Raw genomic sequence first — 25,775 nt, 5'->3', positions numbered from 1 at the left:
ACGCGTGCACGTGCCTGTGAGATCAGAGCCAGAGCCACCAGCTAAGCTGAAAGGCCATCTGAAAGCCGTCACAGCCTGATGGTGAGGGGTGGGGAGGAGGTGACAGCTGACCGGCCTCCCACCTCTTCCCTCTCCTCTCCTACCAGGGGCCAGCTCGAGCTCTCGGTCAGCTGTAAAGCAGTCAGGAGTGTCTAAAATCAAGGACGTGCCCTCTAAGACCTCGCAGCCTTGCTGGTCTCGCCGTTCCCACTGTGTCCTCTGCGGCCCCCGCGTTCCCTCCGGCCACGCGAGCTCCCAGCCCCTCTGGAGGGCTGGTTCCGGTGCTTCCCTGTGAGTCTGGGGGCACAGGCTCACCAGGGGTGAGAACACTGGAGGGCAGGTAATGGGGGAGCTCTGTCACTCCCCATTTGTCAAATCTATAGACCCACACAACACGAGAAGTAAACCCCGATGGCAACTAGGGACTTTTGTTAATAATGTATCAATATTGGCTCATTCATCGTCACAAATTACCACACCAACACAAGACGTGAACAATGGGGGAAACTCGGTGGACGGGGTGGATGCGCGTGGTGGAGGTGGGTGGGAAGGGGGCACAGAACGGCAGCTCCATCTGCTCAACTGTTCTGTAAAGTTAAAACCACTTAAAAAAAAAAAAAACCCCAACAGGATGAGCGTTCTCTCACTAAGAATACACTACCATTTTGGAATCTTAAAATGTAAATGGTTTGTATAGAAGCCTGTAAAATTTTAATTATTATTTTGCCTTTGTTTATTAATAAAAGGGAATTAAACTAAAAAAAAAATGCTTGCCTCTCCGTATTAGATCAGATTCCCCAAAAGCAGAGCCCAAAACTAGGGTTCGGATGCATGGGATTTCTGGAGGGTGTGTTTTCAGGAGAAAGGGAGGGAGGGAGGCAGGATAGGGTGAGTGTGGGAGCAAGCAAGGTGAGGATATGGCCTTGGCTTTGACCTGATCCATGCAGAGCTCCGATCGCACCCTGCCAGGAGCCCAGCCTTTTGTTCCCCTGTGTGGGTCACCATTGGCTGAAGGTACCAACGTATGGAACTCTCCAGGCAGAGCAGGTGAGGGGAAGGCTTGGTGAAGGGACAGCTGGGAGCTGTTAGGAGCAGAACTCCACAGCTGGGGCGTGGGAGCTCTAACCCAGTAAAGGGGGGCTGAGCAGGGCAGCTGCAGCATCCCCTGCATTCTCTCTGAAGCTATTTGTGAGGGGGACGAACTGTCTGGGTTTGCCAGGGACTGAGGTTTCCCGGGACATAGGACTTTTACTAAAAGCATGACAGTATCAAGCACACCAGCTGGTTACCCTATTTGTACTGTCTCCACCTGGGCACCAGCTCTCCCTCTTCCCTGTGCTGATACCGCTTTGTTTCCTCTAATATTAATAGTAATGATAATAATTAATATTTATTGAACATTTCCTCTAGGCCAGGCACTGGGCTAAGTGCTTTATCTTCGGTCGATCATTTAATAGCAAAGTACCTGGAGGAGACACGGGGCTATCCCCATTTTACACACAGGACAGGGCTACGGAAGGTTGTTGCCAACTTGCCCAAAGTCACACGGCTACTAAGTGTCAGAGCTGAAATTTGCACTTGGGTTCCCCAGACTTGAGCAATGGTCTTAACACAAGCTGCCCTGTAGCAAAACTGCCTGACACTCTCTCTTTAGGACAGGAAGCCTGACTCTCTCCTGCATTCTCCAGCCCCCGACTTGGCACAGTGGGGGCGCTCCCTAACTCTGGACACAGACTACATTCAGCTCGCTCACCTGCATCACCAATGCCCAGCCCCTCTCCCCAGAGAGTCTAGCCAGAAGCTGGCACAAGGGGCTGAAGGAATGGAGTGAAGCCTTCTTCTTACTTTTTTTAATTAAAAAGATTTTTTTGAAGATTTATTTATTTATTTATTTATTTTAGAGAGAGCTAGCTAGAGAGCAGGGGAAGGAGAAGAGGGAGAAGGAGAGAGAATCCTCGAGCAGACTCCCCATTAAGGACAGAACCAGACATAGGGCTCGATCCCACGACCACGAGACCAAGACCTGAGCCGAAATCAAGAGTCAGACGCTTAACCGAATGAGCCACCCAGGCGCCCCATGAAGCCTCCTTCTTAATGACAGTCCAGACAACTCAGTTGGGGAGGTTTTTCTCTCTTGTACCTGAGCAATTTGACTGGGAGATTCAAGGCGCAATTATAAGTTGGGGCTTGGTTTTGCAATCAGAGGACTTTGGTTCGAGTCCTAGCTCTGACACGCCTTAATAGTGTCACCCTGGGCAATTTTCTTCACCTCCCCAGGCCTCAATTCCCACATCTGTAAAATGGGGTTAAAATCATGAGAACCTTGCTCATACGGTTGCGTGTAAGAATTAAGTTCATAGCTAATTTATTTCACAGGCTGAACACTTATGCCCCGGGCATGCTGTGAGTGTGATATAATCACATATAAACAAATCCCTTCCATAGTCCGGTGGGGTAGGGACTCTTCATTATTCCCATTTTACTGGTAAAGAAAATGAGGCACAGGGGCGCCTGGGTGGCACAGAGGTTAAGCGTCTGCCTTCGGCTCAGGGAGTGATCCCGGCGTTGTGGGATCGAGCCCCACATCAGGCTCCTCCGCTATGAGCCTGCTTCTTCCTGTCCCACTCCCCCTGCTTGTGTTCCCTCTCTCACTGGCTGTCTCTATCTCTGTCGAATAAATAAATAAAACCTTTAAAAAAAAAAAAAAGAAAATGAGACACAGAAGGAAGTGACTTGGCCAAGGGATCAAAGCAGGATCTGACTCTTAGCAACTTGGCTACAGAATCCGTGTCCCTAACCAGCATGCCGGGCTAGACGTTCGAGGCCGAGTCTAGCGCCCTGCGACCCTGGGCAGCGCCTGCCTATCACTGGCCTTCATCAACACCCTCTGGGCTCCAGGCCAACCCCTGCGCCGCCTCTGGTGACGAGCAGCTCTGCACCTTCACGCCATCCGGCCCCTCGCCATGGCCCCGCTCAAAGGCCCCAGAGCTGTGCTCCCTGGGCCCAACAAGACCACCGGAAGCTCCCGCGCGGGCCCCACACCCGCCCTTACCTGAGTTGGCCAGAGCCAGGGCCTTGAGGGTCACGAACTCCTCCTTCTCCACCTTGAGCTTCTTGTATCTGCGCACCAGCTGCAGGATGGCCCGGTAGAGCTCCAGCAGCCCTGCGAGGCGGGAGTGCTCCTCGTCCATGATGTAGTCCTCCGCATACACCAGCTTGTCGTCGTAGGGCAGCGAGCGGTACGCGATACCCAGGATGAGAATCTCCATCCAGGCGCTCTGCAGCAGGCTCATCTGGTCCCCGAGAGAGAGGTTCGAGAAGCCTGAGGGAAGGAGGGGCAGGGAGGGCGGCAGCCGTCAGGTGGGCCGGCTGGAGGAGGTGGGCCCGGGCCCCCCAGATCCTGCCCCTGCCTCGGGACCCGCTGCACTCCCAGTCCTTCCTTGGTCAGTGGGTCAGACAGGGAGCTCGTGGGAACGACGAACCCAACAGGAGCTCAGTCAACGCCAACAGCCATAATCACTATTACCATTAGTTCTACACTGCTTTTCAAATGTCTGTAGGGGCTTTTTAACTAAATGCATTTGTAACGTAAGGAGTTATTAAATTCATAGTAGAATCGAGAGGCAGCAGTACAGGGTCCCCTCCCCCTGGGGACTTTCAGATTCCTCTCTGCTCAACCAGGGGAGGTTCTGGTGTTTTAAAGCGACACCCGATCCTCAGTGCAGAGTCTCAGCTGTGTGTGGACCCAAGGGCCCAACCAGGAAAGAGGACTCAGCTGTTCCCAGCCAGTGACACCTGCTCCCCGCCCCCGGTGACCACAGCCTAGGGCAGCTAAGAGCTCCAGAGACCCCAGGGTCAGGGGGCACTTTCTCACAGGCAGCCTGTCCCCCGGGGGTCAGACCCCTGCTGCCCTGTCATCACTCTCCACCCAACAATGACCCGAGCTGTCCTGCATTCTGTGAACTTAGAATCATGGGGTCTCCCCCTCCTTGCTAGCGAGGAGGCTGACTCCAGAGTGAAAGGAGGTCCGTGACGAGGATGGCTCCAGAATTATGTCCCCATCTCGTCCAATAGGCTCGGGATTGCCTGGGCCTGAATCCCGACTGGCCCTTTGCTAGCTGGAGGCTGACTGCAGGAAAGCTGTGTAACTGCCCCAAGCCTCAGTGTCCTCCTCTATGAAATGGGTAGAACTGGAGCACCTGCTTCAGACTCGCATGAGGTCTACATGAGACCATGATTTGCAACATACATCGTGTTCACGGAGCTCATACGATTGTTACTAGTGATGAGATGAAAAGTCTACCAAATGAGAAGTGTGTCCGGAATTGCATTACACGTGCACTTAGGCACGGAACAACGAACGTCTTGACTTGAGAGGGAGGGTAGAGAAGCAGGAGGAGGACAGGGAGGGAGGGAAGCTGACTTTCTAACGCCTTGGCCACCAAACACAAGGCAGTAACTTCAACCAGAAACTCAGCGACTGGCGGCCACAGTGACCCTATGCCAGACTGAAGGAAAGAGCGACAAGCACCGTGCGTCAAGGGCCCTGGGAGGAGGGGATTTCCGGAGGTGAGTCCGCCTACGTGGGTGGGCCGCTCCTTCACTGGCTGACCTGGCACCTGCCCCTGCGCTGCCGCGCGGATGTGGGGGCTGCAGGACGAAGAGGCGGGGCACCACAGCAGCCAGCTCCACTCCCCGCGCTGTGCCGTGCCCAGCGAGCCTGAGCGAGGGGGATGCCTGAGGCGGTTGTTATCATTACTGCTTTTGTTGTTAGTAGCGTGCTGGCGCTGTGGGCAGGACTCTCCTCTCCTTTCTGGGCACGGCTGGAGGCCTGGCGTGGTCCCAAGCTTCCAGACAGGCCCATCGCTCTAGGTTTCCATGGAGTCTGTCCTACTCTCACCTGCTGTCCCCTGAGTCTAGACCCCACTGTCCCCCTCCATTTTCCAACCAGCACATGGGTCCCCCTCTGCCGGAGAGCAGCCTCTTAGTCCAGTCACCACGGTTCCCGAGTGCAATCTGTATTCCCCTGGCTTCGGCCCATCAGCTGGCTGCCAGCACCGCTGGTGACTGACGAAACAGCTGGGCAATGTCACCGATGGTCGGGGGCAGGCCCGGACCCACGCGCCTCCTCGGGGAGAGGCTGCAGCACCGGGGGGCCAGGTGCGTGAGTGCTGCCTGCATCCTGGTGCGCAAGGGGGTGTGCGGGGGTGTGCGGGGGTGTGCGGCAGCCTGCGGCGGCAGGGACAGCCGGGAGGTAATAAAACGCAGATAGAATGGACATCCAATTTCCCTTATCGGGCCTCTGAGCGGGAGAGGCCTTAGGCGACATTAATTAACAGATCCCAATCAGCCGGCTCGTGAGGGGGTGTGCACGCGGGGACGTGGGGGGCTGCTCTGGAAGCAGACAGACTGGGGGGAAGAGTAGGAGGCGGATGGGGCGAAATTAACAGACAACTGAATCGGAAGGTGGCAAAAAGGGAGGTGAGGGCAGAGGGAGCTTCTGGAAAGGAAGGAGAAAAGACCCCTGTGAGGCCCATCAGACAGGTACCTTCCTTAGAGTTAACAGCACGCTTCTGTCTCTTCATTCGTTCGGCTATTCCTCACTGGGCACCTGCTAAGCACAGGTGCTGTGGACAGAATGACAAACTCGAACCAGAACTGGCCCCTGGCGTGCAAGAGCTCGCAGGCAAGAAGGAAAGGGATGCTCCGAGCTCTGCTGGGATCTCGCGGTTCGGACAGTTCGAAGAACCAGAGAGATGGAGGGGCTCTGAAAACACACCGAGCCCTGAAGGGTGAGAGGAGCTCCGAAGCGGGTGGCGAGGGCGCTGCCGGTGAGCACACCCAGGGGTGCTGGGATGGGTTGCCCTGTGCTGCCCATCTTCCTGCCCCCACTGCGGAGCACCTGGCCTGGGACAAAGAAGACGCCCAATGCATATTCCTAGCAGAGTCGAATAAACACATGCCACTGGGCCCTGACGCCTAGGTGACAAGAAAAGGGGCCCACGAAGAACTCAGTGGACCCTCTTCGCCCTGCAGACACAAGTTCAGACTTCGCCGCCACTGCCCCGTGTGTACAAGCCAGAGACAGGAGGGCCCTCTGGGGAAGGCCAGAGCAGGTGGCGGGAGGAGGGGAGACGGCGCCTCTAAGAGTTTGTGCCTCCCTCCAAGGCTAGACCTCTCCGCTAGTGGACCCAGCCCCTAACTTCTCTCCTCCTCCTTCAAAAGGAGCTGGAAGAGGCTTTGAAAATCCAAATGTCTTCTCCGAAGTGCTGAATGGTACACAGAGACCGCTTCACTCTGTGCAATGCAGGGGAGACATATGTGCTACGGTCTCATATTTGAAAGAGCCCAAATATTTCCTCGTACTTGAAGAAATACACACTAGAAGAGAAAATGAAAAATAAAAACAGCTCTAGGAGGAAGGAGGAGAGGCGACAGGGCTGGAAGGGAGGGTTTTGTGGGCACATTTTTATCTAGTTTTGGCTTTTGAACTTGTCCATATTTAAGATGTTCTCGAAATACAACTAAATCAAGCAGAAAACAAAGGCTTGCTCCCTTCAACCTAGCAAGTCCACTGCTAGGACTTCCTCCCCCAAACACACAGAGATAAATGGGAAAGAATGTTTGTTAGATCAGTCTGTAATGACCCCAAGCCGGAAACAACCTAAATGTAACTAATGCGATACATGTAATTACTATATAAACGTAATTATTAGCTAAATGAATGGCACATTAGAAGCCACCAGAAAGAATGAGGTAGATTTCTGTGGGTGTGGAAAGATACCCAAGAACACAAGGAAGACGTACTACTAAGGAAACAGACACCAGAGCCAGACTGTCTGCTGGAATCCTAGCTCTGCCAGCCACTGGCTGTGACCCTAGGCACGTCCACGTCTCTGTGCCTCAGTTTCCTCCTCTGTAAAACGGGAATACTACTACTACTACTAATTCCCTCATGGGACTGTGGGGTGAAATAAGCTGATGTGTGGAACACTTAGTACACTGCCCAGCACAAGGTAAGTGCTGCTATGTTACATAATTAAATGAAAGAAGCAGGACGTAAAGCAGCGTTCAAGAATGGTCGGTCCTACGGTGGGGGGAGAACACACGCGCCTGCACGCAAGCACGCACACAGTGGCTACACATGCACAGGAAATTCCCAGAAGCATGTTTAAGAAAGATGAGGGATTTGGAACTCCTAATACCCATCCCTCTGTCACATCTGACATCTTTACTAGAAGCACATATTCTTTCTTTTATTTAAACCCAAATGAAAGGCTGAAGCCCTCCGCCCTGCCCTTCAGCCAAGCACCTTGCACTTCTGCTCTTCTGTGCTGGGCTGGGTCTCCTCCTCTATCAAGCAATCAGCAATCCTGGGACAGGGCTTGCTGCTGGGAGAGGCTGGGGTGGCCCGTCCCAGGGGCGTCACGCACTGCCCCCTTGAGGTCTTGCCCAAGCTGGCTGCTGCCCCCACCAGTCTCCCCAGGTCTCCCACTTGAGCTCTGCTGCCCCTCCCCCCAAAGTTGCTTTATCTGCACCAAAGGATCTGATAACATTCAGGCTCTTCCCAAGCCCCCATCCCCCAGTGATTTGACAGCATGAGCTCCTAGAATTTAAGAAAAAAAAAAAAGGGCACATAATTTGTGGCAAGTGGAGTTCATAATCTGTTAATTTATTATCGTTTCTGTCGACCTGGAGGGCCATTAGCAGAGGTAATAAAGGGAGATGTAATTATAGGATCTGAGGCCACTCCAGACACAGCTGCTGTCACTCGGCAACCCATATTTCATTGGCCGCCGGCATTCTCTCCCCAGCGGAAGCCAGCCGGTGGCTACCTGGGAGCAGGGCTGCTGAGGAACCCTCCGTAGGAGGCCTCTGGGGGGTCCCCTGCAGAGCTGTGCACCTGTCAGGCCAGGCAGCGTCGGCAGGAGGGGGCTCTCCTGGGCTGGGGCGGCCTCTGGGCCGCCTGGGGTGGTGGGATTGCTGGCTCATAACTTCTGGAAGCTGCAGCTCATCAAGGGATACCCACGGCCTCCCAAAGGCTGCTGCCTCTAGTGCGCACGTGTCACTCACGGGAACAGGGGTGGGCACTCTAAAGACTTGTGCTCGTCCCCCAGCAACACAGGACGCGGTGAATTCAACTCAAGGTAAAAGCCTGTGTGCGGCGCAGGGCAACTGCAGACAGACTGGAATGGACGGCTGCTAGTCTGTGTGCATCGCCATCAGCGCCTGTTCCCCACAGAACTCACCCGTGGGACAGTGTCCTCTGTGCTCAAAAACAGGAGTGAAAGGAGCGGGGCTGCTGGGAAATGAGTTTGTGCCCAAATGATCTTTCCTCCTGGCCACGCTGGTCGCCCAGTGCCCGTGTGCACAGGTCAGCTTCTGGGCTCAGCGTGAAAACTTGCGTTCGTGGCGCCCTGATGCCCTTCTGATGGCCACCGCCCATCATCCTGAAGGCCTAGCTCGGGTTCTGCTCTCTGCCCCCCAGCCCCTGGTGTCCCTCCTGCCTGGGGACTCTGTCCCGTGGTGGTTCTTGCTGCATTCTAAGTGTGTGGGACAGGAGATGGGCTGTGGGGTTATCACATTGAAGCAGCATTCATGCAGGTTCCTGACACTATTCAGTCTCTTTTTTATGTTTAGGATTTTCCATGAAAAAGTAGTTTTGTTTTTTTTTTTTTTAATTATCCATCTTATTCCCAAATGAGATCGTTGGGGCAGAAATTCATCAAATTCTTTATATCAGCCACAACTCCTAGCAGGAGACCTTACATAGAGTTAACGCTCAATAAATGCGCGTGAAGGCACGTATGAAGCGCCCTCTGTGTGCCAGGCTCCGAACAGATACGGAGAGGCCAGCCCATACTGAGCCAGCAGAGACAGCCTCCTGCGCTTACGTTTAGTGGGCTGGGCGCTAACCTGAGCCGTCTCAAGGAGCCAGTCCTTCTGCCGTCCAGGAACCAGCATGGGCAGGACTGACGGCAGTCCTGGGGTGGGGGGGCCCTGGCCTGCACCTACCCTGCTAAACCTGCTCCTTCTGGCTCTTTCTCCCTCCCTAAGGGCTAGCGAGCAGGTCTGCGGGTGAGTTTTCTGTCTCATCTTAAGTCGATTAGTTCAAATGTATCAGGCACTTGGTATGTCATCACCCCTAATAGAAGGTTTACACGCAGTGGCAGGAGACTCTTAATTAATTTTACCTTAAACACTAGAAGGTCAGGCCCAAATAATTCAGCATGTAAATTTATGCAAAACAGGCAAATTAGTGTTTCAGACAGACAAATGAGCCCCTATGTTTATTTTATTTTTTAATCAAAAAAAATTCAACTTTGGACAAAGAAAAATGAAGATGTGAAAGGAGGGTTTTCATACTATTAGCAAAAACAACCACACGGTCAGGGTGCCGCCACTTATCAAGCACCCACTGTGTGCGGGGGCCTGGACTGATGTTCCCGATTCACAGGCAAGGACACTAAGCTCAGGGAAAGGAGATCCCTTGCAAGGCCCTGAAGGACAGAGCTGGGATCAGAGCTCAGGTCGGCCTGAATCCAAAGTCCGTGCCCCCAAAGGCCACTCAGCTGTGCCTACCGCCCTGCTGGTGGGCACCAACGGGAGATGGAGCTGGGGGGCAGGCAGACACAGGAGAGAGTGGGTGCAAGGGAGACAGCGCCTCCTGGTTCTTCCAGAGGTGTTGAGGGGACTGGTGGCAGGACAAGGAAGCAGTGACCTGGGGGGCCGCCAGGAGCCACTCCTGAGCCACTACTGGGATGGAGCGGGGGGAAGGAGCGTGCGATGCCGGGGAGGGCAGGGTGTGAGGGGCAGGGGGAGCTGTACCGGATTTGGCCCTGGGTTAGTGGAGCAATCCAGGCTGAGGTGTCTTAAGCAGTGGCTTGACCCCACATCTGTGCTGAATCAGCACAGGCCAGATTCAAAACTACTGAGTGTGTCATCCCAAGAGGCTGAGCTCCTTAGTAAGGGTGCTCCAGCTCAGATCCCCCGTGAGCCCGCCCCGAGGCAGAAGCCAGGGGCCACCAGGAGTCCCTGCGGAAGGAATTCTACGCTTCCTGCCAGCTGAATGACACCAGCATCACCTCCCGAGCCCTGGTCTGCAGGAAGACTCCTTCCTGGAGGTGTGCACACGTCTTACGTAAAGACATTCGGACTCACCCCCTTAGCCGTGGGCCTTGGCATCTGAAGTCTAGGACACCTTTGCTACATCACCATGCATGCTGCAGGCATTTTTCAGAGCTGCAGGATCTATCAACAGAAGATAAACTGCCCCATGTCACAGAGCTGCAGTGGATCACTGCCAGCGGAAAAGAGAACGTCCCCACCACACCAGGAGATGAGCTATTAGAACCGTACAAAGAATAAACCACAAAGACTTTAGAAAACTCCCCAACATGTGTGTAATGCAACATATGTGGGTATCGGTGTCTACAAAAATAAAATTAAAACTCAGTTTCCACAGTTCATCCAGAAGGAAGAAGCTAAAAGACAGGTCTGGGGAGATGCAGTGAATGAAGTCCGCGTCACACGAAGCGTATTTATGACACATAACTATGACGAGGCAGGCCTCCCTCACCATCGGGCACGCAGCACAGTGATTCTGCAGTGAACGCTAGCATGTACCGTCCATCACACTCATACTCGCAGTTCACCCTCACGTCAAAACCCACGAAGAGGCGCAGCTTATTCCCTATTCACAGGGGGCTCGGTGACCCGCCCAGCGTGACACAGCCAGTCAGCTGCAGAACCAGGACTTGAATCCCAGAGTCCCAGTCCCCAGTCTCTGTTCTTAACCACTCCAGTCCACTGGCCTCTAAAGGAAGCAAGAGACTCAATTCTCTCCTGCATTGTTTCCTAGCCATTTCCAATAAGGTCTACAAGAAAACCCTTCTTTGGCCTTCAGGGATTCAAAAGAACTTGCTCTCTGAATCTTAACCTACCATAAATGCCATCATCACCCCGTTAGAATGGTAACTGGTTCTGAGGAGTTGCTAGTGGTTCAGAAACATTACTGGACCTTTCACACACCTGCTTACCTCCAAGGTAAGGAGAGAAAAAGAGCCCAGAAGAAAACATGGCCCCTGGGTCCCCGGCTCCCAGGCATCAGGACCACAGCCATGGGGACAGTGGCTGAGCATCCTGGCTCCACCCTCCCCCTTAGCCCTATGTGACTCACCTGGGATGTGCTTGGCCCAGCCGATGATGACCACGAGCTCCCTGTCTGCCAGGTCACAGAGAGTGGTCAGGGCCTTGATGTCGCCCTCAGGCATGCCAGGGGGAGGCATGGCATATAGCTTGTCCGGCTCGGCCACCAGCAGGTAGGAGACAATCTTGGTCACTGCCAACGACCAGAGGAAGAATGTAAATGTTGGGGGAAAAGGGAAGGGGCTCAGGAAAACAATTCAGGTTCTGGGGAGTCCCAGCAGGTCATCTCTCCTCCCTTTCTGACTCTGGTGATTTGGGCTCTCGACAAATATCCCTCCAAGGGAAGCTGCTGCTGAATTCTCTCGAGAGGACCCTGCTTTGAGTGGAAGCTGAGGGGGGCATGTTCTAGATGGTGGGGCCCGTGTCTTTGTTGGAGACGTATTCTGTAAATCTCGCATGGAAAGGCCTTCTGAATGAAGCCGGAAGCACCCCACACCAAGCCAGGCACTGAGGCCACCTCCCCATGAGACACGCTGTCCCATACCCAGCAGTGGGAAGGTGGCATTGCCCTCAGGGGATGCCAGACGTTCCAGGCATGGATGGGGCAGGAGGAGCACGAACGGCCCTGGCACTCACATGGCTTCTTAGCGGGCGGAGAAATCTGTAAGCTCAGGTATGGGCTGCTCTCAGAGTCCAGCCGTCGTTTGTATTTCTGGCGGCCTCCACGCACTCGGTCAAGGCGCACACCTGTTGGGGAGGGAAGGGAAAAGCTGTCAGGCTGTCCAACATCGGAGTGTTAGCACTAGCTCTGGAATTTCAACACTGGCTTTGGCGCCCATGACTCGATGCCTTTCCCGGGGCCAGCCTCAGGCCAGGGGGACAAGCCTCACTCACTGTCTAACAGCAACCGCCCACCCCAGCTGCCCTGGGCCTGGCCCCGCCTCTGGGCTCAGCATCCTCCTGAAATCTGTCCCTAGCAACCTTCAGCCCTTGAGTCTGCCTGTCTCCAGAGAGAAAACACAACAGACGCACTCCTCTAGGTGTCGGGGAAGAGAGACTCCTTACGTAGATCTGCTGGGAATCCAGGGAGTGCTGAGTTAGCTTGCAAGAGAGGAAAGGAATCTCTGCCTCTAGCAGGCACCTCAAAAAGAATGAAAACAAGAATTTTCAGACTTTTCACATAAGCAGCATCCGGATGAGGGTTCATGACAAATGGCAATTTCTGGATCCCACCTTCTGAGACTGTAGGACGGCGTTCTACAGTCTGTCTTCTAGAACAGAGGGAGGGGGAGGATTGGTTAGGGCAGGAGGAGTACCCTCAGAAGCAGGGGTGTGGGCAGCCCTGGGCCAGATGCTCCTGGATGGGGATGCAGGTGGTCCTAGCCACACCTGGAAAACCAATACTTCAGAGTCTCCCGGTAGCAGGTGCAAAAGCAGGAGTGGACTGGCATCCCTCCCCAGGAGTGAGGCCCTACCCAAGAGAGATCTGCTCTTTCCCTGGGTCTATATGGCCTTCCAGAAACCCACCCCAGCCCTCAGCTCCTGCTGTCTAGACAGATGTGTTGGTACAAACTGACACCCCTACCAGCCTGCAGGGTGGACAGGACCTCAAACGGGCTCCTCATCCAAAGACACACAAGCTCAGAGCGGCCACCCATCTATGTGGCCTGGCCTGAAAAATGGGTGGGACCCAACAAATCAGCTCTGAAGTATAAGCCAGCACAAGAAACAGAGCAGGGGGGCTCCCTTTTCCTCACCACGAACAGGCCCGGACCGAAAAACGCAATGTCACAGACGGAGCCAGAGTCCTGAGAGGAGAGCTGGGTGGTCACCTCAGTCTCCGAGGCAACACGCCCAGTTCAACTTCCTGTTTTCCCCCAAAGGTCAACAGCACCACCTCACAGAGCCCCAGCAGTGGATCTTCATTCAGGGCCCCGTCTGGCACTTTCCCGGGCATCTCCTCCCCCACTGTCCCCCCCGTGTGGTGGGGGCCGCTGCCAGTCTTGTGGGTTCAGGCCCTTCTTGGGGAGAGGCAGGAGGAAGGCAGGAGTAATGATAACTAAATGGAACGAGGACTCGGATCCCATTCGTGTCAGGGGTGATAGATTTCTGGCTGTTTCTTAGAATGTACAGCTAGACCATTTCAGTCCCTGGGACCAGAGAGGAAGTCCCCTAGAGCACCGAGAGCCACTGAAAGTAAATCATTTCCTTTACTGAATGGGAGGGACCAGCCCTTGAATTGCTAATCACCCTAAAGGAACTTGGGGTGATGATGCCTCCAGTTAAGGGCTCAGACCACCGCCTCCTCCAGGGCCACTGAGCCCGACTGCCCAAGGGGACGGTCTCTTCGGGGCCGGTCGCTGCTCAGCATTTCCATCAGCAGTGTCCTCTCCTACCGCACAGACGGACACTCCTCTACTTGCCGCTGGACATGGCTGCAGTGAACATTTTGGGGTTGAGAGAGTCAACCCAGCATCCCAGCCCTGCGTCCTGTTTAAAGGTAACTCCCCTATTGTGAGTCATCTCGGAGGCGGCCTGTGCCCACACCCACTCTGGAGAGCCAAGTGGGGCAGGTCCTCCTGCTCACCCCCACCTGGAGGCCGAAACTCGGTGTGGTGACACAGGCCCAGCCGACGACGGGACAGGCAGCCGTGGTGCCTCCACAGCGGGGCGTGGGCAGCCCCGGGCCATGCGATCCTGGCTACCCCATCTCCTGCGCCTGGGCTTCCCCTGGCCCTTGTTTGGCTTCTCAGTGTGCTCCTGGGGCCTCCTGAGAAACTTCCAGGGAGCTCCTCTTCTGCTTTGAGGGGCAGAAGGGACTGCAACTGACCACACCCGCACGCGGGTTCCCCAGGACCAGACCCTGACGTGAGGAGAGTTTATGGGGAAGGAGAACTCGGGGAGAAAGCCAGGACCGAGCGTGTTCCCGAGCAGGTGAGCAGGCGAGCAGGCTCCTAGTGTCAGCCACTGAGGCTCAGCCTCACTGAGGACCCTGGGAAACAGGGTAGGACACGCCCCAGGGACCGACCCAGGCTACCGATGAGGGCCTCGGGGCATGTAGCCACCTCCCCGGGCAGGGCTGCGCAGAGGAGGCTCCAGAAGGCCCAGGGCATGGCGGCACTCCCAAGGTAGCACTTCGGTCAGCATGCATGTGACAGAGCGCTGAGTGCCTGCAGGTGGGACGCCGGCGGGCTGCCGCCCTCCTTCTCAAAGGGTGGTCCACAGCCAGCCATCATCTGGGAGCGTATCCGAAACACAAACATCTCAGGGGGTCTAGGAATCCGAGTCAGCATGCTGACAAGGTGACTCAAGGCACGGAGGCACGTGAGTCTGGGAAGGGCTGCCCTCCAGCCTCCGAGCGGACCAGCTGGGCCTCAGCTGGTCCTCGGACCTTGAAGGGGCAGTGGAGGCCCATCCCGCGCAGGACATAAACCCACGTGCTGGTGGGACTTTGGCTCCCACCCTCCACTCCTCCTGGCCCCTCAGTGAGGGCAGAAGGAGCAGGTATACAAAGGTTGGAAGGATGGCTCCTCCCTTGAAGATTTTTGGGGACGAGTCCCCTGTTTTCCTGACAAAGCATCCCCTGTTTTCCTGACAAAGTGCTCAGCCCTGCCTGCTGCACTGGAGGTGAGCCATGCCCTCTGCCAAGCTCTGCTTTTTCTTGGAAAGCTGGTTAGACTAAAAGCGAAAATGCCAAGCTTCACTCACACAGGACGATGAGAACGCCCATTTCCTGCACACCTACTACACGCCAGAGTCTAACTGGAGTCCGGGGTGAGCCCTTCCCCACTTCACGGACTTTCTCTCCTAGAAGCCAGTCTCACAAGCTCGCCCCTCCGCCCCGCCCACCTGACCGCAGGTGGCTGTCAGCAGGAGTGGGAACTGCTCAACAAAACAAAGAGGCAGGCATCCCTTAGCAAGGCAAGGAGATGGGCAATTGCCGCTTTGGTCACGGACTCCATCTGGAATGTTCTCTGTCCTGATACAGGGCCTGGCCCTTAGTGGGTGTTCACAAAAGTCTTGATGCACACAGGAACGGATGAGCCTCCTTCCCTTTGACCCCCAGGAGGGCTGGGTGCTCCTTCCAGGGCTCCGACAGCACCTTGGCCTCCCCCACCGACCAGGTGCCCCTACCTCCAGGGGCTGCTCTCTGTCCCATTCCAGGGTCTGTCGTGGCACCCAATGCCCAGCATGTTTAAAAAGCCGGAGCTGTTACTAACGTCATCACCATTATTATTACTCCTCTTCCCTGACACTACGTACATGTCTCCGGTAAGTCACAGTAAGAACAACCGTAAGGAGGCGCCTGGGTGGCTAAATTGGTTAAGCGTCTGCCTTCAGTTCGGGTCATGATCCCGGACTCCCAGGGTCGAGCCCCATATCGGGCTCCCTGCTCAGAGGAGGGCCTGCTTCTCCCTCTCCATCTGCCCCTCCCCCTGCTCATGCTCACTCTCTCAAATACGTAACACCTTTAAAAAAAAAAAAAAAAAGACCAATCATGAGAACAGCCTAATTTATGGAGGCCTTTCTCTATGTGTTGCCCTTTTTCATGTATAGCATATAAAGCCGGCACAGTTAACCCCATTTTATACATAAGAACCACTGAGGCTCGGGCAATTCAGTGATTTGCCCAATAATGCAGTCAGTACCCACACTCTTTGCTGCTCCAGGGTACCACCCCCAGGGCCCAGCGGGTGTAATCTTTCCTCTAAGTTTTCTCCTTCAGATCTTCACAGCAGGATGGTCAATGGTCCAATCAATACATGCATCAATTATCAGCTGCTTCTGTTTTCTTAAGAAAAGTAGCCCATTGGGTTTGATTAGGCCCAAACTGATGCCTGACGTGAGCCAGGCTTGCCTCCTGGTTTCCTGCCTGCTTTCCCAGGTGTCACCCCAAACACAAGCCCGTAAGGGCTCCAGCCCACGGGATCCAACAGGCAAGGTCCCAGGCCCATCTTGGCCCCTTATGGCTCACCCGGCCTTGGCCCAGTTGGCTCTCATAGCCTCCGTCTCATCATCAGGTACGGGGGAGGAGGCAATCGTGACACCAACTCTGCTCACTGAATATGGCTTCTGTGACAATCGCAGTGGGAAAATGCTGGTAAACTGGCAGTGGTTTCGTAGGCCGGGGAGGCTGGCACTCCCACCGCCACACATGGCAGCATTCAGGAGGACTTTACACGCCACCTTGCGCTTGTCTCCCTCTGTTTCATCCGCGCTTCAATTCAGTGAGTTCTTAAGGGAGAGGGCCCACGTCAGCTCCGCTTTCTGAGCTCCCCTCCTCCACACTGCCTCTGGATTCAGCCTCGAAGGCCCAGTTCAGCTATTAGCTCTACTGAGAAGCCCTTCCAGACTGCTCCTCGCAGAACAGCCATGCCCTTCTTGGGCTCCCTTTGCTAATTCCCCATTACGGCAACTACAGTCAAAACAACAACTCTTCACAACACACCGTGTGCTCATCCCCCGGTGGACTGTGGGCACCTCCTGGGCAAGGGCTGTCTTCTATCTTCGTTGCCCAAGCCCAGGACCCAGTCCGTGGGAGGCAGCCCAGCGTCCCAGGAAAATGACGCACCAGTTCAAATGCAGCCTTCACACTTCGGAAGCAGAAAAATCTCAGGGCCTGGTGCTTTCCCAGCCTCCAGAAATTCACTCCCTCAGGACAGCGCATTCCTCATGAAGGCTCCCTTGTACTGAGCTCAACTCTGTCTCTAGATAACTTTCTACTCTCCATCCCATCCAACAAGACTACCCCCTTTCACAAGACAACCCTTTACGGACTGGAACACCCTTTGGCACCCTCCTTCTACAGCCAAGCACTCTTTATTTTCTAGATCTGTACAGTATTTTCAGGCCAGTCACCTCCCTGCTTCTACACATCTGTCTTTATTGATGTGGTCTGCTCTGAACTGAGCCCAGTCGGCATCTCGCGGGCAGAGACAGTGGACAGAAGTCTGAATTCCTCCGCACTCTGCCTGAACACACATCAGTCAACTATGTTTATATGTATTATCTCCCAATATGTTCTTATATTTTCTAGAGTACACTGCTCACAACTTTAGTAAACAAGATAATGGCGCAGACTGGGTTCTCATCCTGAGCGCTGCAGCAGAACGCTGTATTACGAATCCTTTAAAAATGAATCACCAAATCCTAATGGTTGGGTCTGGCAGACATTATTCGTTGTCTCTCAATCGTCTTTCTATTCCCTCTCCTTTCATGCTAAGGGAGCCTGGATTTTATTCATAGCGGCAATGTGTCCCAGCCAGTCCTACCAATCCTGGTCTCTCCCTACTTTCCCAGTTTCCCTGTGAGCAAGTGCTGGTCCTGATCTGGTTCTGGCCAATGGACTACAATGGGAAGTCCATGTTGGGGGGGCTTCTGGGAATGGTTTTGCTTCTCTGATGCAAGGGACAGACATGTTTGGTGCAGCCCTGCCTTCTCCTGCCCTGACCTAGAAGGTGACACGTCAGAGCTATGGCAACCACACTGCAACCATGAGGCAGCCAAGCGAGGACCCCAAAGAACACCAAAGAATGACAAGAAGAGCCCCAATCCTTAATGCTACTGCTGAGAAGCCTGTAAAATGCCAGCAATCTCCGATCTCCAGAGTCCTTATAGGTGGGGAAATCAATCTCATTTATCGATGCCTAAGCCACTAGCAGTCAAGTTCTCTGTAACTTGCAGCAGAAAGCAATTTTCACTGATAAACTGGGCAATTACTTTCTAAATTAGGATGCTTAAGTCTTACAAACACCCAGTGGTGGGGGGAAAAAAGAGAAGGCAACTTGAACTTGAAATGAGAGTTCCCTTATTGTTTGTGTTCTTATAGTTTTAGCAAAATATCTAAAAAGCAGGCTCAGGGAGCATATTAAAATACTACTGAACTTATAATTACTGACTGGGATTAGTAGATTGTATCATCTCATGGATACTTTCTGGATTTAAAAAGCATTAATAATACTTACGTGCAAAGTGTCCCAGATCTCTAAGTACCGTAATAAATACATACCCTTTGTTTTGTTTTTTTTTTTAAGATTTTATTTATTTATTTGACAGAGATAGAGACAGCCAGCGAGAGGGAACACAAGCAGGGGGAGTGGGAGAGGAAGAAGCAGGCTCATAGCAGAGGAGCCTGATGTGGGGCTCGATCCCATAACGCCGGGATCACGCCCTGAGCCGAAGGCAGACGCTTAACCGCTGTGCCACCCAGGCGCCCCCATATCCTTTGTTTTAACCACCGTTCAACACTGTTAATCCCCGAACATGTGCAGGCCAAAATTTAAGTATTCATACATTTGCTAAGAACACACAAAGACCGACAATCACTGGAATCCACATTCCTATGCAGGCTGAATCCTGCAGTTGAGCCCAGGACTGGATAGGGAGCCGTCCACCTGGGCCAACATGGTACACCTCTGTATCTTGTAGGCACGAGTAGAAGGAGAGGTTCGCATCTCCTGACCAGTTGTTACTCGGAGCTGGCCTCTGCTCTAAGAATTGTATGTATGTTACTTCACTTCGGGATTGCAACAACCCTAGGAGGGAGAGTCTAATAGCCCATTTTATGGATGGAGAAATTGAGGCTAAGAGAGGGTGAGTAACTCACTGAGACCACACATGCAGGAAGGCAGTCTGACTTTGACCTCTGAGAACCGCTACAGTTCTCACCCGCTTGCTGGGGCAATTCCCGCCAGGTCTCTTCAGGCTGGCGTCGTTCAAGGCTCCTCACTGTTGCTAGTCCTGGGTCTATCACCACTTCTGACTGGTTTCCTCCAGCCTGCCCACCCCTCTGTAAATAGTTCCTTCAGTAAATCTTCTTTGGTGACCCCGTGAGGGAACATCTGTTGCTTCCCAGTGCTGACCAAGACGGTGGGGAGGTGAGATGTGCTTGGTCACCCTCGCGAGGAACAGGGGGAAAGGCAGTGTGAACAGGAAGAAGTCCATGCTGAGATGCTCCGTCACAAGGCCTAGAAAGCAAAGACCCAGGGCCCTCCTGGCTGTGGCCTGCTGGTCTTGGCTGGTGACTATGTTTGTTCTGAGGGTAGCAACTGTGTGGACACCCAGAGATCTGTGCCTCCAAAGCAGAAGAGAGAAGCACTCGCCTCAGGGTCAGACCTGGATGTAATCCCTGACTCTACCTCTTAGCACCTGAGTGACCTTGAGCAAGTTTCCTCACCTTTCCGTGCCTCGATTTCTGCACCTGTATGAAAATAATAGGATGTACTTCATAGGACTGTTGTGAGGACTGAACGGGTTAGCATGCGTAAAGCACTTGAAATACTGTGACTGGCACCTAGTAAGTGATTAGTAAGTGTCAGCTAATATTGTTACAAATCCTGTTGTCTATTTTGACTGTCTCACTATCAACAGCCTGGCTGTGATACAGTACTGCTGTTTTGCAAGATGCTACCATAGGGAGAAACTGGGTAAAGTGCACATGGGATCTCCATGTATTATTTCTTACGACTACATGTGAATCTCCACTTAAGTCAAAAATAAAAAAAAATAAGAAGACCGTTAGCTGCTTGTGGAAACAGAAAATGGTGCAGCTGTTATAGAAAGCAATTTGGCAATTCCGCAAAAAGTAGAAGAGGATTATTGTCCATATCGTAAGTATCATATGGCCCCGCGATTTCATCCCTTGGTACATCCCCAACAGAACTGAGATCAGGACTCCAGCAGGTATCTGTATCTCAGTGTTCACGGCAGTAATACTCACAACAAGAGTCGAAAGGCGGAAGCAACGCAACCAGCTGTCGGCAGATGACTGTAAACAAAACGAGCTGTAGCCACACAATGGATACTATCCAGCCCTGAAAGGGATGCCGTTCTGACCAGCTACGGCCCGGACGACCTGAAGACGTGTCACTCAGCGCAAGAAGCCAGACACAAAGGACAGATGTTGTATGACTCCACTTATAAGAAATACCTGGAGCAGACACAGGGTAGATGGCAGGTGACCAGGGGTAGGGGGGCCAGGAGAACGGGGGCCACTCTTCCAAGAGTACAGGGTTTCTGACTGGGATGATGAAAACGTCTGGGAGCTAGAATCAGTGTGCTCAGGGCCACTGAATTAACTGTACACTGAAAGATGGTCTTCCAATGACTGACTTTGTTACATATGTTTTGTCATAATTAAAATACTTCACCTTTCTCAGGTTCGTGGAATTAGACAATGAAATGTGTGAAAGCAGCCAAGTGCCTGGTACACAGTAGGCGCTTAATAGTCATTTCTTTCCTTTCATCTGCCTCTGGAAGGTGGTAGGGTCTGGCAGAACTGACAGCCTCCTTCTTGGGAAGAGAGAGGAACACACCCCCTTAGTTACAACCACACGAGTCAGATACATGGGCGGGGGGGGGGGGACTTAAGGAAGTAAGGTTCAGAGAGGTTGAGTACTGTGCCTAGGAGCGCACAGCTCCCAACACAGCTTCTCTCTGGAACACACCCACAGGGCGGAGCGCTGCCCCCCACCCAGGACAGAGGTATGGCCCCAGCCCCCACCAGGATCCTCCCAGGGCTGGTGCCCCTCCACCCACAGTGGCCCATCCCACTTCCCAACTCAGGGCACAGGCAACATTCCAGAAGCTGCAGGGCCACTCAGGGGCAGAAAATCCTTGGAAGAAGGGGTGCCAGGATCAACCTCGGGATCCCATCCGCGCCCATCTGCTGCCCTCTCCGACCCCTGCAGGTCCACCTGTGTCCAGAGGTGACAGCTGCCACGCCCTGGATCAGATGTCCACTTGCTGACTTGGTAAGATCAGGCTTCTGACTTTTTTCTTAATGGAAGTAAAATAATGCCTGCTTCCCTCCACCTCCCTCCTTTCTTCTCCTTTTCCCTCCCTAAGCTGGACAAGATCCCAGGCTTTCGGAAGTAAAAATAGCCAAGCGTGCAGGGGCACAGCAGCCGGGGGGCAGTTCAAGTTTCTTTCTTTTCTACCCAGGCACTAAAAATAACCAGCGAGGGCTCTGCGGAGCATGGCCCTGCACCTGGCCCAGAGCCTGGCCCAGGCGCTGCTCCGGTCACATTTCTCTCCCCACAGGAAACACTCAGACCAGGCTGGAGAGCGAAAGGCCTTTGAGCCTGCGTCCTCCCCCCGGCCTCCTCTTTGCCTGACTCACAAATCCCACCTCCCACCCTGCCCCCAACCCCATTCAATGTCCCTGGTTTATGAATGATGTAAGCAGGTTCACGTCTGTGCGAGGCTTCACGGTTTACAAAGCTATTTCCGTATCTCATTAATTCCATGTAACAATACTGAGGGAAGGAGAATCCACAATTGTTATTATTGGGCTCAGAAAGGGCTGGTAACTTGCTCAGGGGCACACAGCCAGGAAGTATCAGCGGGAGGATCTGAACTTTGACCTCTGAGTCCTATCTTCTTGGCTTTGAACTCGAGGCCACCAGTCTGTGGGATCACTGGGATGCCATGGCAAGCCTCTGAACGACACAGACTTTAAGGACTTACCCCTTGAAGGTTCTGAGTCAGTAGGTCTGGGCTGACGTCCAGGAATGGATTATTTTTCAGTGTTCCTCCAGTGATTCTGGTAACTGGCCAGGTCTGGGGAGCACTGTACTAAACCTGTTTTATTTAGTACATTATCTGACCAGTGTTTTTCCTTGGGGACTTAGGGATTGAGTCTGCCTGTAAGTTCTACCAAATTACAGCTGACTCATCTCTATAAAGGGCAAACCACCCAGAAGGTGATGTGGGTACCCAGAGGCTGTGGGGCATGGGGGCATGCTGATGGGTGCCCAGCACAGCAGAATGCCCTCAGCACTCATCTAAACACCCTGCACATACAGGGCTTCCTTTAACTACCTGTCCCGCAGGGGGTTCTGGGTGACAGGGGAGCTCGCCTGCTGCCTCGGACAGGATGGCTATTTGGGGCTGCCTCTTACCCTGGTGCCGTATCATAATGGTGAAGAGAGGGTGTCATGCCTGACTCACTAGAAGTCAAGGGAGCCTCGCAGGTAGATAACCCACATGCTACCTAATATCCCAGGGCTTATGGCAATGGCTCCTGGATGGATACAATGGTCCTGAATGATGCGCCCCTGGCCCTTTGTCTATTAAATTACCCACCAGCTGCTCTCTTCTCTGGACTGTTTCACTCAGGCCATCATAGGCCCAAGGGCATTTCAGCAAGCTTGGGTTGTCCCTGGATTCCAGCTGCCAAAAAGTCTCCAACACTGTGCACGCAATAGAGTGAAGCTATTTAGACCCAGTCTCCCCTTCCTTTCCCTTCCTCTTTTCTTCCCTTTGAGGAAAAGCTATAGGCTTTGCTACTGGCCAAGCTATCTACACAGAGCTGGAACCGGCTTCTTCTTTTTTTTTATTATTATAATCATATTTTTTTATTATATTATGTTAGTCACCACACAGTACATCCCCAGTTTTTGATGTAAAGTTCGATGATTCATTAGTTGCATATAACACCCAGTGCACCATGCAATACGTGCCCTCCTTACTACCCGTCACCGGTCTATCCCATTCCCCCACCTACTCCCCTCTGAAGCCCTCAGTTTGTTTTTTCAGAGTTCATAGTCTCTCATGCTTCATTCCTCCTTCTGATTACCCCCCTTTCTTTATCCCTTTCTTCTCCTACCTATCTTCCTAGTTCTTATGTTCCATAGATGAGAGAAACCATATGATAATTGTCTTTCTCTGCTTGACTTATTTCACTTAGCATGATCTCCTCCAGTGCCGTCTATGTTGCAGCAAATGTTGAGCAATCGCTCTTTTTGATAGCGGAGTAATATTCCATTGTATATATGGACCACATCTTCTTAATCCAGTCATCTGTTGAAGGGCATCTCGGCTCCTTCCACGACTTAGCTATTGTGGACAATGCTGCTATGAACATTGGGGTGCATATGGCCCTTCTCTTCACTACGTCTGTACCTTTGGGGTAAATACCCAGTAGTGCAATGGCTGGGTCATAGGGTAGCTCAATTTTTAACTTTTTAAGGGACCTCCACACTGTTTTCCAGAGTGGCTATACCAACTTGCATTCCCACCAACAATGCAGGAGGGATCCCCTTTCTCCACATCCTCTCCAACAATTGTTGTTTCTTGCCTTGTCAATTTTTACCATTCTAACTGGCATAAGGTGGTATCTCAGTGTGGTTTTGATTTGAATTTCCCTGATGGCTAATGATTTTGAACATTTTTTCATATGTCTGAGCCATTTGTATGTCTTCACTGGAAAAGTGTCTGTTCATATCTTCTGCCCATTTTATGATTTGTTTATTTGTTTCTCAAGTATTGAATTTGAGAAGTTCTTTGTGGAACCGGCTTTTCTTAAAAGGAATTCTCGCATAACCAAGGAGAGGAGCACCACTCCCCTCTGTTTACTAACAGTGTGGCCTCTGGCAAATTAAACTCACCCTTTTAGGCAAGGCCTATAGCTGTCAGCTGTGCCACTGCCTTGCGTGTCCTAGTCTGTGGCAGACATTGCTAATGGCTCACAGCATTCTTGCCTACCCATCCCAAAAGTACGTAAGCCTTTGGATCCTGTATCTAGGCAGCCACTTCCCTCCCTACACCTGACAGTGCAACTAAAGGCAACTTACCATACAGGAGCCTGAATTATTTCTCAGGTTCTATCTCTAAAACTCTGGTTCTATAATCATAGGTCTCAATCTGACTTCAGGAACCTCTTAGATGGGCTTCAAGGGTTCTGTGAAGCTCCCAAAATTGTCTGCAAAATTTTATGTGCAAGGACTTCCATGTGTTACGGCAGAATTTCCACTGGATCGTCAAAGGAATTCATGAATCTCTAAGTCAGTAACAACTGGATTAGAGGCTGTCACAGTAAACAAGCATGCAAACAAACAAATGAATAGATAGTTTCAAGTTGGGAGAAGTTCAATGAGGAAGTAAACGAAAGGATATGATAAGAAAGGAAGTGGAAAAGAGGCCTTTCTGAGACAACATTTAAGTCAGGGGGCAAGGATGAGGAGCCAGCCATGGGGAGAGCGTTGGAGCCAGGGGGAACAGCCCAAGGCTCCTAGGGTGGGTGGGTGTCATGCTCAAGGGTCAGAAGGAAAGCAGGGAGGCTGGAGCAGTGAACAGGAGTGAGGGGCCAGAGAGCAATGGGACCAGATGACACTGAAAAGGCAGGAAGGGCTAGATCACGCAGGGTCCTGAAGACCAGAGGAAAAAAAACACAGCAGAAAAACAGGGAAAAGGCTCAGACAAGCACGTCACAGAAAAGGAATCCCAAGTGGCTAGTACGCATATGAAATATGCTTATCCCACAGTGGAGAGAATACACATTAAAGCAATAATAAGACACAACTTGACACAGCACACTGGCGAAAGTTAAAAAGTGTTGGTGTGGATATGGAGCCATCAGAACGTCTAAACACAAGTAATAAGTCAGTACAACCAGATCAAAAACAATTTATCATCTGATAAAGCTGAAGATGCACATACCCGGCACGTCTACCCCCAGGCCTGGAACCCGTTACGCACGAGCACCGGGACACCAGCGCGCGTGGGACACTGCTTCCTCAGCAGCGGAAAGGAGACACAAACTCCCCTGAACTCACCCACCATACTCCAGTGCAGGAGTCTGCACACTAAGATCTCTGGGCTAAACCCAGCGCTCTGCCTGTTCATCAGAACACAGCTCTGTTCATTCATTTCTACAGCGTCTGTGGCTGCTTTCGCCCTGAACGTCGGTGGAGTTACGTAGCTGCCACAGAGGCCTTCCAGCTCACGAAGCCTAAAATATTTATTCTCTGGCTGCCTCCTGCTAGCAATGAAAATGAATGAATTACAGCACCATGCAGCAAGAGCATTCAGCTCAGAAATACCATCTAAAATAACCGAGATGCAGAATATATATAATTTCATTTAAAACAAACAACCCCCCCCAAAATACCCATAGATATAAACATGATAAAACTATTTTAAAAAACAAAGGAAAAACAGGGTGAAACCAGGGTAAGTTAGCTCTGAGGGTAATGAAAATGGGGAAGGGCACAAAGGGAACCTGAAAAGTGAGTGTAATTTTTTTTTCTTCCATTGGATGGAAGGTATCAGTATTCTTCATACTTCACATGTATTTTTGACATATAACAGTGCTTGCCCACTAAATACGTTATTCCCCTTTTCCATACCAACAAGAGTTTTAGCCGGACACACGGCATTCCAACCAGCTGAAGACTACAATTCCCAGACTTCCTTGTAGAGGTGTGGCCATATGACCAGGTTCCACCAATGGGCTATGAGTGCAAGGAACACGTGCCACTTCTGGGTCCCATCCTTCCAATGATCTGGCTAGGCTACGCTTCCTTCTGGCTGCCTGAAAGACGGTGATACAGTAAATGCTATCAACTCTTTGGGCAAGTTTTGTTGGAAAGGGGAGCAGGGTGAGGTAGCAGTAGCTGGATGAAGGTGAAGGGTCAAAATACAGTTGTGGGGTTTTTTTAATTTTAATTTTGTTTTTATAATGGGAGAATAAAAGTATGTTTGTGTGCTGATGAAAACAACCCAGCAGTGAGGAAGAGTTTGATGATGGTGGAAATGTTACTACAGGACTGAAGTCCTTGATGAAGAAAGAGAGTCAAAGCACAGGC

General features: G+C 52.3%; 1 protein-coding gene across 2 annotated transcripts in view; it reads right to left on the bottom strand.

The window, feature by feature from the left end:
- Positions 1-25,775, bottom strand: part of ESRRB (estrogen related receptor beta) — a 165,262-nt gene that overhangs the window by 3,054 nt on the left and 136,433 nt on the right. For both annotated transcript variants that reach the window (XM_011219082.3, XM_034643254.1), the window contains exons 4-6: positions 11,824-11,934; positions 11,219-11,380; positions 3,092-3,361 (exon numbers count right to left, since the gene is read on the bottom strand). In XM_011219082.3, the coding sequence (XP_011217384.3) occupies positions 3,092-3,361; positions 11,219-11,380; positions 11,824-11,934 (543 nt within the window). The remainder of the gene's footprint in view (positions 1-3,091; positions 3,362-11,218; positions 11,381-11,823; positions 11,935-25,775) is intronic.

The sequence above is a fragment of the Ailuropoda melanoleuca genome, chromosome 14 (assembly GCF_002007445.2).
Source record: "Ailuropoda melanoleuca isolate Jingjing chromosome 14, ASM200744v2, whole genome shotgun sequence".
In the NCBI taxonomy this organism is placed as follows: domain Eukaryota; kingdom Metazoa; phylum Chordata; class Mammalia; order Carnivora; family Ursidae; genus Ailuropoda; species Ailuropoda melanoleuca.
Note: the sequence above shows the minus strand (reverse complement) of the source record. Positions and strands in the feature narration are given on the sequence as shown.